Source organism: Capricornis sumatraensis, chromosome 8 (assembly GCF_032405125.1).
Source record: "Capricornis sumatraensis isolate serow.1 chromosome 8, serow.2, whole genome shotgun sequence".
Lineage (NCBI taxonomy): Eukaryota > Metazoa > Chordata > Mammalia > Artiodactyla > Bovidae > Capricornis > Capricornis sumatraensis.
This window is the reverse complement of record NC_091076.1, coordinates 66292697-66306531: the sequence shown is the minus strand read 5'-3', so window position 1 is coordinate 66306531 and position 13835 is coordinate 66292697. Positions and strand designations below refer to the sequence as shown.

The 13835-nt window shown below is 46.7% G+C and overlaps 1 protein-coding gene across 2 annotated transcripts; it reads left to right on the top strand.

Moving 5' to 3' along the window:
* Positions 1-4404: 4404 nt before the first annotated feature.
* Positions 4405-6292, top strand: LOC138083050 (eotaxin). Of its 2 annotated transcripts, none has more exons than XM_068976643.1 (3): positions 4405-4480; positions 5688-5799; positions 6187-6292. In XM_068976643.1, exons 1-3 carry the CDS (start codon positions 4405-4407, stop codon positions 6290-6292), a joined length of 294 nt encoding a protein of 97 aa, XP_068832744.1. The 2 variants fall into 2 exon arrangements, with proteins under 2 accessions (XP_068832744.1, XP_068832743.1); XM_068976642.1 differs by having other exon boundaries at positions 5682-5799.
* The last annotated feature ends 7543 nt before the right edge of the window (positions 6293-13835 follow it).

Sequence of the window (13835 nt, the reverse complement as noted above, 5' to 3'; positions counted from 1 at the left end):
CAATCCAAACTTTTGGATGGAAACACAAAAATGTAAAGTCATTTGCTCATAGGGCCCTCGAAACACCCAGGAAAGTTCTAAAATTATTCCTATTAAGGACATATAATCACTCAGCTGCATCCGCCACACACCTTAGAGGTCAGGAATGTTCCCAGCTTGTTATACTGACACAGCTTTGGAGACCTCATATCCTCCACATGTGTAACTCAGGCATCCCTTAGGGTAACATGCTTTTACATGGAAGCAGTTGGGAAAATTGAGGAGAAGACGTGGAGGAAGCCAATTGGCCAGCCTCAGGGCCCTTTTCTAGCACCCACTGGATAACAAATTCTGACCAATTTCTTAATATATGCATTTCCACTTACTGAGTAACACAGTAATCGCTACACTGGGGTGGCTCAGCTGCCTGCAGCTGTGAGAATCTGCCTGCAATGTGAGAGACCTGGGTTTAATCCCTGGGTTTAATCCCTGGTTTGGGAAGATCCCCTGGAGAAGGGAAAGGCTACCCACTCCAGTATTCTGGCCTGGAGAATTCCATGGGCTACAGTCCATGGGGTCACAAAGAGTTGGACATAACTGAGCGACTTTCACTTCATTTTTATTGTATTATATTATATTATATATATATATATATATATATATATATATATATATAGCCATTATATATGTATAAGCCATATATATATATATAGCTTCTCAAGTGGTGCTAGTCATAAAGAACTCGCCTGCCAATGAAGGGGACATGAGAGATGCAGGTTTGATCTCTGGTTTGGGAAGATCCCCTGGAGGAGGGCATGGCAACCCATTTAGATATTCTTGCCTGGAGAATCCCAAGGACAGAGGAGCCTGGTGGATTGCAGTCCATAGGGTTGCACAGAGTCAGACACTACTGAAGCAACTTAGCCTGTGTGTGTGTATTCATTTATTTCACACAACAATCCTCCAAGATAGGCATAGTTAGTATTTCCATTTTAACATAGCAGAGATTGGCTAGTAAGTTGTCCATGGTATCAAAGCTAATTAGTAGCAGAAAGTGAAAGCAATAGTTGTGTCCAACTGTGCAACCCCATGGACTAAACAGTCCATAGAATTCTCCAGGCCAGAATACTGGAGTAGGTAGCCTTTCCCTTCTCCAGGGGATCTTCCCATCCAAGGGATGGAACCCAGGTTTCCCGCATCTTGGGCAGATTCATTTCCAGCTGAACCACCAGGGAAGCTCATTTGTGGCAAAGCCATCAGGATCCTGATTTCAGAGTCTACACCAGACCACCTCTTCCGGAGCTGAGCAGGAAAGAACAAGGAAGATCCAAATTCCCTGGCCTCTACTTGGTCTCTTTATAAATAATTGGTCTCCAGTTACTTTAAATGGGAGCTTAGAGACCATGCAGGCCAGTAAGGGGACTCTCTTAATCTTGTGCCCATGATGGACATGACCAGTCAGCCATATCACTGCAATCTACTAATGCAAGGCAAGTTCTCAGAGTCCTTCTCAATATACCTCTCTGTGTAACTGTACAAATTTGATACATGAGGGTAAAGGAAAAGCCTGGAAACAGCCTTGCAATGACTCCATATCACTATTCAATTCTGTATTCACCCCATTAAAGACTCTAATTAAGGACTTCATTAAAGACCCTACTAATGATGACTTCTCCTTACACCATCTTCTACTAGGGAGCATAACGCTATGGCTGAAGAAGATACACATGGATTCTTGTCTCCCTTTTCTCTTTGGTGTTTTTAGCCATCAGGCACCTTGTCTGCAATGTGCGCTCAGGGAGTATTAAGAACTAGATGGCTGGTTTTTCAAATGTGTTCCTTGAATCCTTGGGGTAGGATGGCACGTTATTTTTGTCATTTAGCCACGAAATGTGTCTGACTCTTTTGCAAACCCATGGACTGTAGCCTGCCAGAATCCTCTGCCCATGAGATTTTCCAGGCAAGAATAACTGGAGTGGGTTGTCATTTCCTTCTCCAGGGAATCTTCCTGATCCAGGGATCGAACCTGCATCTCCAATCATTGGCAGGTGGATTCTTTACCACTGAGCCACCAGGGAAGACCTGTGAGGGCAGGGGGTCGCCTATTCTGCTTCAAACAGAATCTATCCGTGACAGTGTATTTGAGGTACAGGATTTGGCTATTTGATTTCAATTGGAAAAGGCTTTAGCAGCTAAGTAAACAGTTTAGAAATGCACAGGAACCTCCATACTGTTTTCTATAGACTACACACCAATTTCCACGCCCCCCAAGAGTGCACAGAGACTCCCTTTTCTCCACATCTCAACAACACTTACTGTGTCTTGTCTTTTTAACAAAAGCCATCCTAACAGGTATGGAGTGATATCGCATTATGGTTTTGACTTGCATTTCTGGGGTGGTGGTTGTCAAAGTGTACAAACATTCAGTTATAAGATGAATGAGTTCTGGAGGTCTAAGGCACAGCAAGGTGACTCAAGTTAATAACACTATATTATATACGTGAATATAATGTGGTTTTGAAGAAGATTCCTGAGAGTCCCTTGGACAGCAAGGAGATCAAACCAGTCAATCCTAAAAGGAATCAACCTTGAATATGCATTGGGAGGACTGATGCTGAAGCTGAAGCTCTAATACTTTGGCCACCAGATGCAAACAGCTGACTCACAGGAAAAGACCTTGATCCTGGGAAAGACTGAAGGCAAAAGGAGAAGAGGGAAGCAGAGGATGAGATGGTTGGATGGTATTACAGATTCAATGGATGTGAACTTGGGCAAACTCTGGGGGATGGTGAGGGACAGAGAGGCCTGGCATGCTGCAGTCCATGGGGTTACAAAGACTTGGACACAACCTAGAGTCTGAGCAATAACATCAACAATATACTTGAAATCTGCTAAGAGAGTAGATCATAAGTGTTCTCACCACTCAAGAAAGGTAACTATGTGTGATGATAGAGGTGATGGATGCATGAGTCAACTTGCTTGCAATAATCATTTCCTAATGGCATCCGATCCCATCACTTCATGGGAAATAGATGGGGAAACAGGGGAAACAGTGTCAGACTTTATTTTTTGGGGCTCCAAAATCACTGCAGATGGTGACTGCAGCCATGAAATTAAAAGACGCTTACTCCTTGGAAGAAAAGTTATGAGCAACCTAGTTAGCATATTCAAAAGCAGAGACATTACTTTGCCAACTAGGGTCCGTCTAGTCAAGGCTATGGTTTTTCCAGTGATCATGTATAGATGTGAGAGTTGGGCTGTGAAGAAGGCTGAGAGCCGAAGAATGGATGCTTTTGAACTGTGGTGTTGGAGAAGACTCTTGAGAGTCCCTTGGACTGCAAGGAGATTCAACCAGTCCATTCTGAAGGAGATCAGCCCTGGGATTTCTTTGGAAGGAATGATGCTAAAGTTGAAACTCCAGTACTTTGGCCACCTCATGCAGAGAGTTGACTCATTGGAAAAGGCTTTGATGCTGGGAGAGATTGGGGGCAGGAGGAGAAGGGGACGACAGAGGATGAGATGGCTGGATGGCATCACCGACTCGATGGACGTGAGTCTGAGTGAACTCCAGGAGTTGGTGATGGACAGGGAGGCCTGGCATGCTGCGATTCATGGGGTCACAAAGAGTCGGACACGACTGAGCGACTGAACTGAACTGAACTGAATGCATATAAATGCCAAACCATCACACTGTACACCTTCAATACATAACAATCTTTATTTGTCAAATATTCCTCAGTAAAGCTGAGTAAAGACTGCACAGGAATAGGAGCTATTCAGTTCTGATGTTCTACGACACTAAATTATCAGGGAACTAAGATTCTCTGACTGCTAGATTGAATTATGGGGGTGAGATTCTCGTGTGCTAGAGTTTATGGGTTCCCAGAGACCTGGAAATGTTCAGAGTTGCTGAGATCTCCCGCATTTGGATGGAAGCCTAGCAGAAATCTTAGTGCCCCTTTCTAACCTTCAAAATCCTAAAGACCACCACATGAACATAGGAACCAGGGAAGGTACTTCAATCTCCTTGTCTCTTCATGCCCTCGGTCTCCTGGATTCTTTTTCCACTGCACAAGATTCATTTCAGAGAAAGCAGAGCTTTGTAAAAATGACCCTCTAGATTACCATCTGTTCTCAGTTATTCCACAAATATGGGTTAAATGAAAAAAAAAAAATGTGTCGAGCCCTCACCCCCTAGTTTACCTCTTCTGTCCTGTTAACTTGCTGGAATCTGTAACAGCAGTTTAGGACTTGCCTTCGTTATGATTCATTCATGACCTTGGCCAGCAAAAGCTTCCCTGGATGCTCCCACAGACTCTGCGCTGTCTTTAAAAGGCACACAGAGCAGCCAGAGCTGCAGAGAGGCTGAGACAAACTTAGGAACCGGCAGCTCTCAGGCTGAAGCTGGCGACCTCGCCCCTCGACATGAAAGTCTCTGGAGTGCTCCTGTGTCTGCTGTTCACAGCCGCCCTCTGCAGCATCCAGGTGTTGGCTCAGCCAGGTAAGCTCCTCTCTCTGCAGGAAAACTGATCACTGCCTTCACTGTCGGATCATCAAGAATCTTCAGAGACTTGCTGAGAACTCCCTCATTTTAAAGATGGGAAAACGGGTTTCATGAGTGGACAAGAAGAGCCTCAACCTCACAATCAGAGCAAGAGACAGAACTAGAAACCCAGGCCACTGAACTGGTCTTCCTGTTCCTTCCTGACATGAATATTGAGAGCAATGTTGTGTCCATCCATGATCTGGATGCCCTCGCTTGTTTGAGGATGGGACACATGAGAGAATGACTTCTCTTACTAGGGGCATAGAGGGGATTTTTGTCCGTGATGGAGAGAAAAAAGCAATCTTTTGATTGTACACCCCAGATTTTTACTGGACTCCAATACAGCCTTTAGGATCAATGGTTAGAGGAAGGGCATGAGGTCCCAGGGGGATCTCTCAAGGTGATGTGTTTTGATTCTGTTTGGGAAAAATACCTATATGTTTGTATATAACTCATGTTTTCACCCTCTGATGACTTAGATTTACTGTATGTATCAGTCTGAATAAGGCAATGCACACTGGGGTAACAAGCAAACCGAAATTATCGGTGGCTTAACACAACAAAGGTTAATTTTCTTACCTATACTGAACATTCATAATGTATTGGCTAGAGCTTTGACTTCATATACTCAGGATTCTGGATGGATGGAGCAATTGATGGATTGGGAACATTACTGCTTAGTGTAATGAAGGGAAAGAAAGATCTCAAAGGTCTTGCACTGGTAATTACAAAAACTAGCTTAGAAATGGCATGTCACTATCTCCTCACTTTCTGGTCAAAATTAGTTAATGGTTCTAATCAACCAAGAGTAGCAGAGAAATGCAAGTCTACTATGTGTCCAGAAATCAGAGAATGGAGAATATCTCGTGAATGGAATTATGACTTTGACACAGCTACATGACTCTTTGTAAGGACAAAGTTGGAGTGTATGGCATTAACCAAGCTTTTTCCAAATCCTTGCCTGTAACAATGGGTCTCTATTGCATAGCTGGGGACACTTATCAATGGGAGAGGTACAGGATCTCAGAGCAGAGAGATTCTGCCTCCATCTCTTGCATTTCTTTGCCTTCTCTTAAATTTCCTTCCTTACAAAGTCATGCTTAAGAATTATCTACATATCATTAGTGCTCATGCTTTCTGTTCACTTCTCCCCCCAATTCAGCTTCTATTCCAACCATCTGCTGCTTTAATGTGTCCAGAAAGAAGATCTCCGTTCAGCGACTGCAGAGCTACAGAAAAGTCACGGGCAGCAAATGTCCTCAGAAAGCTGTGATGTGAGTAGACAAAGCTTACCCTCTCCCAGTCCCAAACTTCATTTGTGGGGGAGAGAGTTCCTGAAGCAACACTAGAGCTACCTGGAACTCTGCACTTAGCTTCATCTCTGTAATCCAATCCATGAGTTTTCACAACAGGACATTTTCACTCTAGCTCTCTAGGTAGACGTTTGTTCAGATCATCCCAGTTCCTTTGAGTCAAGAGCAAGGATGGCTCCACTGATCCATCACGAGCAGCCACTCCCCATCAGCATCCCACCCTTCCTCTCTTCCCTCCCCTGCTCCCTCTGCAGGCCCTTTATCCCATGGCAGATGGTGCTGGAAGGTTTAGAATTAAACGAGCACACTTTTCAAAGAGGATCCTTAATATTTTCTTCTCTCCCACAGATTCAACACCAAACAGAACAAGAAAATCTGTGTTGATCCCCAGGAGAAGTGGGTCCAGAATGCCATGGAGTACCTGAACCAAAAATTCCAAACTTTAAAGTCATAAATATTCACCTTAAAAAATACATATATTCACCTTTTAAAGAGCCTCAAAAGTCTTGGTTCACTTTCCGGTTCTTCCTAAGATGTATTCTGAGATAATCACAACTTCATTCTAAAAGTAATGGCTTTTATTTAATAATGAAACATGTATGTTTTATTTAAAGTTATTAAAGCTTTTAAAAGTTCTCCACCATGGATTTTTGCTATTTTTAAAATGTAAAGCTTTGGTTGGGTCCCTTTCCTTCAGTGAACCCCAATTCAATCCCCTGCAAAGGATGAGGAATGTTGTCTCTTTCCTCCTTACTTTCCTGGAATCTTGCAAGGGTCCTGGCAAGGATCATCAAAAGGACAGTGTTTTGTATTTTTAAGAAGACGTCGCTCAAGGAAAGCGTGGGATGAATTGAGAGAATAGCATGGAAACATGTACATTACCGTATGCAAAATAGATAGCAAGTGAGAATTTGCTGTGTAGAACAGGGAACTCAACCCAGGGTTCTGTGACAATCTAGAGGGGTATGATGGGGTGGGAGATGGGAGGGGAGTTCAGAACAGAGAGGGCGTGTGTGTACCTGTGGCTGATTCGTGTTGATGTGTGGCAGAGGCCAACACAGTATTGTAGAACAAACATCCTCCAATCATTGCATTTTGTTCTATACTTCTCAATATTCTACAATGATAACCTCTGATAATTAAAAAAAAGAAGACATCACTCTCGTAAACCAAACAAGACTCATAATGTGAAATAGAAATGCATGTTATTTTAGGAATTTATAAACATACATTTTTATTACATTCTGTGGTTGTACGTTTTGTGGAGAATCCACATTGATTTGGGAGGGAGAAAGATAGAAGGGATGAGAGATGTGGTTATGGAGGGGGGATTGTGTTCCTGAGACATGGTCTTTTGGTGCTGCTGGTTTTGAATGCAATTCAGGGCAGGGGGTGGGGTGGGGTGTGAAACGGAGACAACCAGACAAAACCTTTCCATCCCTCTGCTTCCCAGTCTCCCAGAGAGGTTTCCCAGACCCCAGGTACTTCAGTCTCTTATTCAGCAGGACCCTCAGCACCGTTCTTTCCCGGTCAGTGCCATGCTTGCCCCAGATTTTTCTCCCGTGACCCACTGTACCCTGTGATATCCTCCCCATGCCTGCTTTATTCCTCTGATTGAAGAAGGAATTCATAGGGACTGGACCTCATCTTAGGCCTGTTCGTGTGGATCATGCTCGGCCACCTCTCCAACGGACTCTGGACTCTGTGCTTAGTGCCTATGGAAACTACAATACAAGGATAAGACCCCCTCTGGACAGGGGAATGTTGAAGATCACATCCAGGTTACTCATCGCCTGAGAGAAAACATATTCTAATCAGCCCTGCCTCCAGACAGATCATAAATTCTTTCTGTATCTATCGGAGTATAACCGCAGGCTTATTGATTATTAACTGTTTGAACACCGAACACTTGATAACACTTGAATGATGGGGTTATTGTGATTGCATTTACCCTTCCTTTGTTTTATGTAAGCCTCAAGGAAATTGGGGTGGTGGGTTCGGACATATACACATGGGGTATAAGAGATTTTTACAAATGCTGGTCGGGGTCCTTGGCTAAGAGGAGACTCTGCCTTGGGCCCACTGGTGTAATAAACTGCACTCCATTATCTTCATTGTCCTTCTGAGTTAGTTTGTTTCCCGGAATGGGTGGCTATAACATTTGGTGCGTGGGCCGGGAAACTCCTCGCTTTGAGGAGACAGGTCTCATTTGAGGCCACCCTGAGGCTTTGTAGCTTGAATCTGCTAGAGGGGGGAAGGTGCCTCTCCCCTCTGGAGGAATTTGGCTTCTCCATGCCCGGTTTCTTCACTTTGGCTGGTAGTGAGTGGCAGCAAGGGAACTGAGCGCTCAGGTTGGGAGAAGCCCACCCGGCAGGGTGGAAGAGGGGGCCTGATCACCCCCCTGGGAGGGACCAGAAGGGAGACGCATAGGAAACTGGTTTAGGTTGGTGACAATAGCTGCTCAGCACTCAGGTCGACGGCCGTGCCAGGGATAAAGAACGGGAACTTAGGGTTTAAGAAAGCCAGTCAGGAGGTGCGTCCACGCCGTCTTAGGGAACATGCTGAGCTGGCACCACAGGGTTTTAGAAAGAGGATATCAATTTCCCCGTGCTCGTATTCTGCCCTCCCCCAGGAGGTGCCAGTCTGCTGTGTGACCCATCATCTCCCCTGCCAGTGGAAACAGGTAAACTGGCTTCTCAGGAAGGCCCTGGGACGTGGGAATCCAGAGGTAAGACAAAGGGAGGAAGCGGATCTAAGGCCACTGTATTGGAGAATATGATTAAGAATTTTAAGAAAGGATTCGATGGAGACTATGCGAGGAAAATGACGCCCGGCGGGCTCCGTACCCTTTGTGAAGTCGAATGGCCTTCAATGGGAGTTGGCTGGCCACCAGAGGGCACTATGGACTTAAATCTCATAAAGGCAGTCTATGCTGTAGTTACGGGAAAGCCCGGACGCCCCGACCAGTTCCCGTACATAGACTCTTGGCTGGGAATAGCCCAAGACCCCCCCAAATGGGCCCGTTTTTATGCTCATGGCGGGGAAGGAAAAATCTTGATGGCCCAAAGGTAACCAAGGATGAGGAAGAAATTTTACAGGACCCTAAAGGAGATGAGCTTCCACCACCACTGTATTGGATGATGGTTCCGCCAGCTAGTAACACTGCGGCCACCGGAGGCCCAACCGGAGGAACCAGCCGGAGACCGGTAAGCCTCCTGCACTCCTCAGTGGTCTTGACAGCTCCACAAGTTGTAGAGCCGCACCCCCGGCAAGCTCCAGCCTCAGCTGGAGGGACAATAAGCCCACCAGACTCTACCAGCCTGGATGCTGCCACGGCTGCTGCTGCTGCTGCCAAGTCACTTCAGTCGTGTCCGACTCTGTGCGACCCCATAGACGGCAGCCCACCAGGCTCCCCCGTCCCTGGGATTCTCCAGGCAATAACACTGGAGTAGGTTGCCATTTCCTTCTCCAATGCATGAAAGTGAGAAGTGAAAGTGAAGTTGCTCAGTCGTGTCTGACTCATAGCGACCCCATGGACTGCAGCCCACCAGGCTCCTCCGTCCATGGGATTTTCCAGGCAAGAGGACTGGAGTGGGGTGCCATTGCCTTCTCCGGGATGCCTGCCACTACGTTCCCTAAACTCTACCCTCTACTCCCGGTAAGTACTCCTGGACAAGGGGGAGGAACCACTGGAATTAAACAAAGGTTCTCCTCTGCCAAAGAGGCAGAGGACAGAATACCCTTGCAGATGCCCCTCAGAGAAGCTCAGCAACCCCCAATGATAGGGGAGGATGGTAACTATCACCAAGCTCCTGTAACCTATTACTATCAGCCCTTTTCATCAACCAATATACTGAACTGGCAAAAACACACCTCCTCTTACTCCATGGAACCTCCGGGCATGACTAGATTAATGGAGACTATTTTCTGCACTCATCGACCAACCTGGGATGATATAATGCAATTTCTAGCATCCCTCTTTAGCACAGAAGAGAGATAGGATCAACACTGAGGCAAGGAAATGGTTACAGGAGATGCTTCCTGAGGGCACTGCTAACCCAGAGAGCTGGATAGAGCAAGCCCTCCCCACTGACAGACCTAACTGGGACCACAATACAGAGGAAGGAAAAATCCAATCAGACAGATACCAGACGGCAATTATACAAGGACTTAAAAGGGGAGCCCGGAGGCCGATGGACATATCTAAACTGGCCAGAACAGTTCAGAAGGGAAACGAGTCACCTTCCGAATTTTACTAGAGACTTTGTGAGGCCTACAGACTCTATACCCCCATAGATCCTGAAGCTACGGGCTTCCAGATTGTTATCAATTCGGCATTTATCTCGCAAGCATGTCCTGACATAAAATGAAACCTTCAAAAGACCGAGGGAGTTCTATCCATATCTCAGCTGATTGAAACAGCAGATAAGGTGTTCTGGAATAGAGACATGGAAATACAAAAGAAATATGAGAAAAAGGTATAAAGACAAGCAGAGGAGAACAGACCAGAGGTTTACAATTTTGGCTGCTGCGCTTGGAAAGTCTTCCGAAGACTTTTCCACCGCTAAAGCAAAGAAACGCCCCCTAGCTTCGAGGTCAGGACAGCCCTCCAACTGGTTCCTACAGAGGCCACAGGCTCCATTACGGCCAAATCAATGCACCTGCCGTGGGTTTGGTCATTGGAAGAATGAATGCCCAGAAGGAAGAAGGGGGAACGAGCCCCTCCCAGTTGCAGAACTCACTAACATAGCGACTGAATAGGGATGCTGGGGCTCAAAGACATCAGGTCCCCGAGAGCCCATGGTAACTTTAAAAACTGGGGACGAAGACACTGACTTTATGGTGGACACCAGGACAGAACTGTCTGTGGTAACTAAACCCGTGGTGCCACTGTCTAAAAGGACTGCCACTGTAACTGGGGTTTGGGGAGAAGAAATGGTTAAGTCATTTTGCCAGCCCAGGAAATGTCAGATAGGGGATCACCAAGTGACTCATGAGTTCCTGTATATCCCTGAGTGCCCAGTACCCATGCTGGGGAGAGACTTACTCTTCAAACTGGGAGCACAAGTGACTTTCTCTCCTGAAGAGAGGCCCACTTTTCGGGTGGGCACAACAACCTACTTCCCTCTCTGTGCCCCCTCAAGACGAATAGAGGTTACATGAGCCCCCTGGAGATAGATAAGACAAGGCAACAGAGTTGGAGAGAAGGCTAACTCAACTGTTCCCTGAGGTCTGGGCCGAAGATAACCCCCTTGGGCTGGCCAGACACCAAGCCCCTGTAATAATACAACTCAAACCTGGCACCACCCCAGTGAGAAAGCGTCAATACCACAGAAGCCTGAATCGGGATTCTGCCTCACATCAGCAGGCTAAAACAGGCAAGCATTTTTGCCAATCAGCCTGGAACACACCAGTCTTACTGGCAAAGAAGGAAGGAGGACAGGACTATAGGCCCGTACAGGATCCTAGATTGGTCAATCAGGCCGCCGTAACTCTGCACCCAACTGTCCCAAACCCCTATACCTTACTTAGCCTCCTCCCACCTAAAACAAGGATCTATACTTGCTTGGACCTCAAAGATGCCTTTTTCTGTATATGCCTAGCACCTGTATCACAACCCATCTTTGCCTTTGAATCAGGGGACCCAATCGGAGGCAATAAGCAGCAGCTCACTTGGCCCTGCCTCCCGCAAGGATTCAAAAACGCACCAACCATCTTTGGAGAAGCCTTGGCCTCGGACGTGGAAGCTTTCCAGCCTGAAAGGTACGGATGTTGGCTCCTGCAATATGTGGACGCCCTGTTGCTGGCTGCTGAGACCTGGGGGGAATGCTGGGAAGGGACCCAAGCCCTCCTCCAATTGCTGGCAGAGGCGGGATATGGAGTGTCGAGGAAAAAGGCACAAATCTGCAAGGAGGAGGTAAGGTATTTGGGGTTTGTCTTAAAGAAAGGCATAAGGTTGCTAGACCAATTTAAAAAAGAAGTAATTCTGAGGCTCCCCACACCTAAGACTCGGCAGCAAGTCAGGGAGTTCCTAGGGGCCACTGGATTCTGCAGGATTTGGATTCCAAGGTATTCTCAAATAGCTGAGCTCCTGGCAGGAGCTCCTGGCAGGGCCTGAAGAAAATCCAGTAAGTTGGACTGAGAAACAGCAGAAAGCCTTTGAGGAGCTAAGACTAGCAATCAGCTCTGCCCCTGTCTTGGGTTTGCCAGACCTCATTAAACCATTCACCTTATATGTGACCAAGAAAGACAAAACAGCCATGGGGGTTTTGACTCAAACCTTAGGAACATGGGACAGGCAGATAGTTTACCTTTCAAAGCGACTTGATAACGTTGCCACCGGGTGGCCTAGCTGTCTGCAAGCAGTGGCTGCAGTCGCCTTACTGGTACGTGAAGCCACAAAGCTGACTTTTATCCAGGACCTGATTGTAAAGGTCCCACGTGAAGTCAACACCCTCCTTCGAGGAGACCCCCACAAGTGGCTGTCAAATTCCTGGATTATTCAATACCAGGGACTGCTATGTGAAAACCCCAACCTCCATACTGAGCCTTGCCAGCAGGTGGCAGCGGCAGGCCTGTGCACTAAGCGCAGCCGAGAGCTACCCCGTGTCCGAGGCCAGGGGTGTTGGCCGAGAGGAGGAACCCGGGGCTGAGGCCAGGGACAATGGTGGCCGGGAGGAGCAACCCCATGCCCCAGGCCAGGGCGAAGACTGGGAGGAGCAACCCCACACCCAAGGAGTGGTGGCTCTGCAGGCGCAGGAGGGTCTAGAGGAGCCATCCCACACTGAAGGTCAGGAAGGGCAGCGGGAGGAGATACCCCTCATCCAAGGTAAGGAGCAGCGGCTGTGCTTTGCTGGAGCAGCCATGAAGAGATACCTCGTGCCCAAGGTAAGAGAAACCCAAGCAAGATGGTAGGTGTTGCAAGAGGGCATCAGAGGGCAGACACACTGAAACCATACTCACAGAAAACTAGTCATTCTAATCACACTAGGACTACAGCCGTGTCTAACTCAATGAAACTAAGCCATGCCCATGGGGCAACCCAAGATGGGCGGGTCATGGTGGAGAGGTCTAACAGAATGTGGTCCACTGGAGAAGGGAATGGCAAACCACTTCAGTATTCTTGCTTTGAGAACCCCATGAATAGTATGAAAAGGCAAAATGGTAGGATATTGAAAGAGGAACTCCCCAGTTCAGAGGGTGCCCAATATGCTACTGGAGGTCAGTGGAGAAATAACTCCAGAAAGAATGAAGGGATGGAGCCAAAGCAAAAACAATACCCAGCTGTGGATGTGACTGGTGATAGAAGCAAGGTCCAATGCTGTAAAGAGCAATATTGCATAGAAACCTGGAATGTCAGGTCCATGAATCAAGGCAAATTGGAAGTGGTCAAACAGGAGATGGCAAGAGTGAATGTCGACATTCTAGGAATCAGTGAACTAAAATGGACTGGAATGGGTGAATTTAACTCAGGTGACCATTATATCTACTACAGCGGGCAGGAATCCCTCAAAAGAAATGGAGTAGCCATCATGGTCAACAGAAGAGTCCGAAATGCAGTACTTGGATGCAATCTCAAAAATGACAGAATGATCTCCGTTCGTTTCCAAGGCAAACCATTCAATATCACAGTAATCCCAGTCTATGCCCCAACCAGTAATGCTGAAGAAGCTGAAGTTGAACGGGTCTATGAAGACCTACAAGACCTTTTAGAACTAACACCCCAAAAAAGATGTCCTTTTCATTATAGGGGACTGGAATGCAAAAGTAGGAAGTCAAGAAACACCTGGGGCAACAGGCAAATTTGGCCTCGGAATGCGGAATGAAGCAGGCCAAAGACTAAGAGAGTTTTGCCAAGAAAATGCACTGGTCATAGCAAACACCCTCTTCCAACAACACATGAGAAGACTCTACACATGGACATCACCAGATGGTCAACATCGAAATCAGATTGATTATATTCTCTGCAGCAAAAAATGGAGAAGCTCTATACAGTC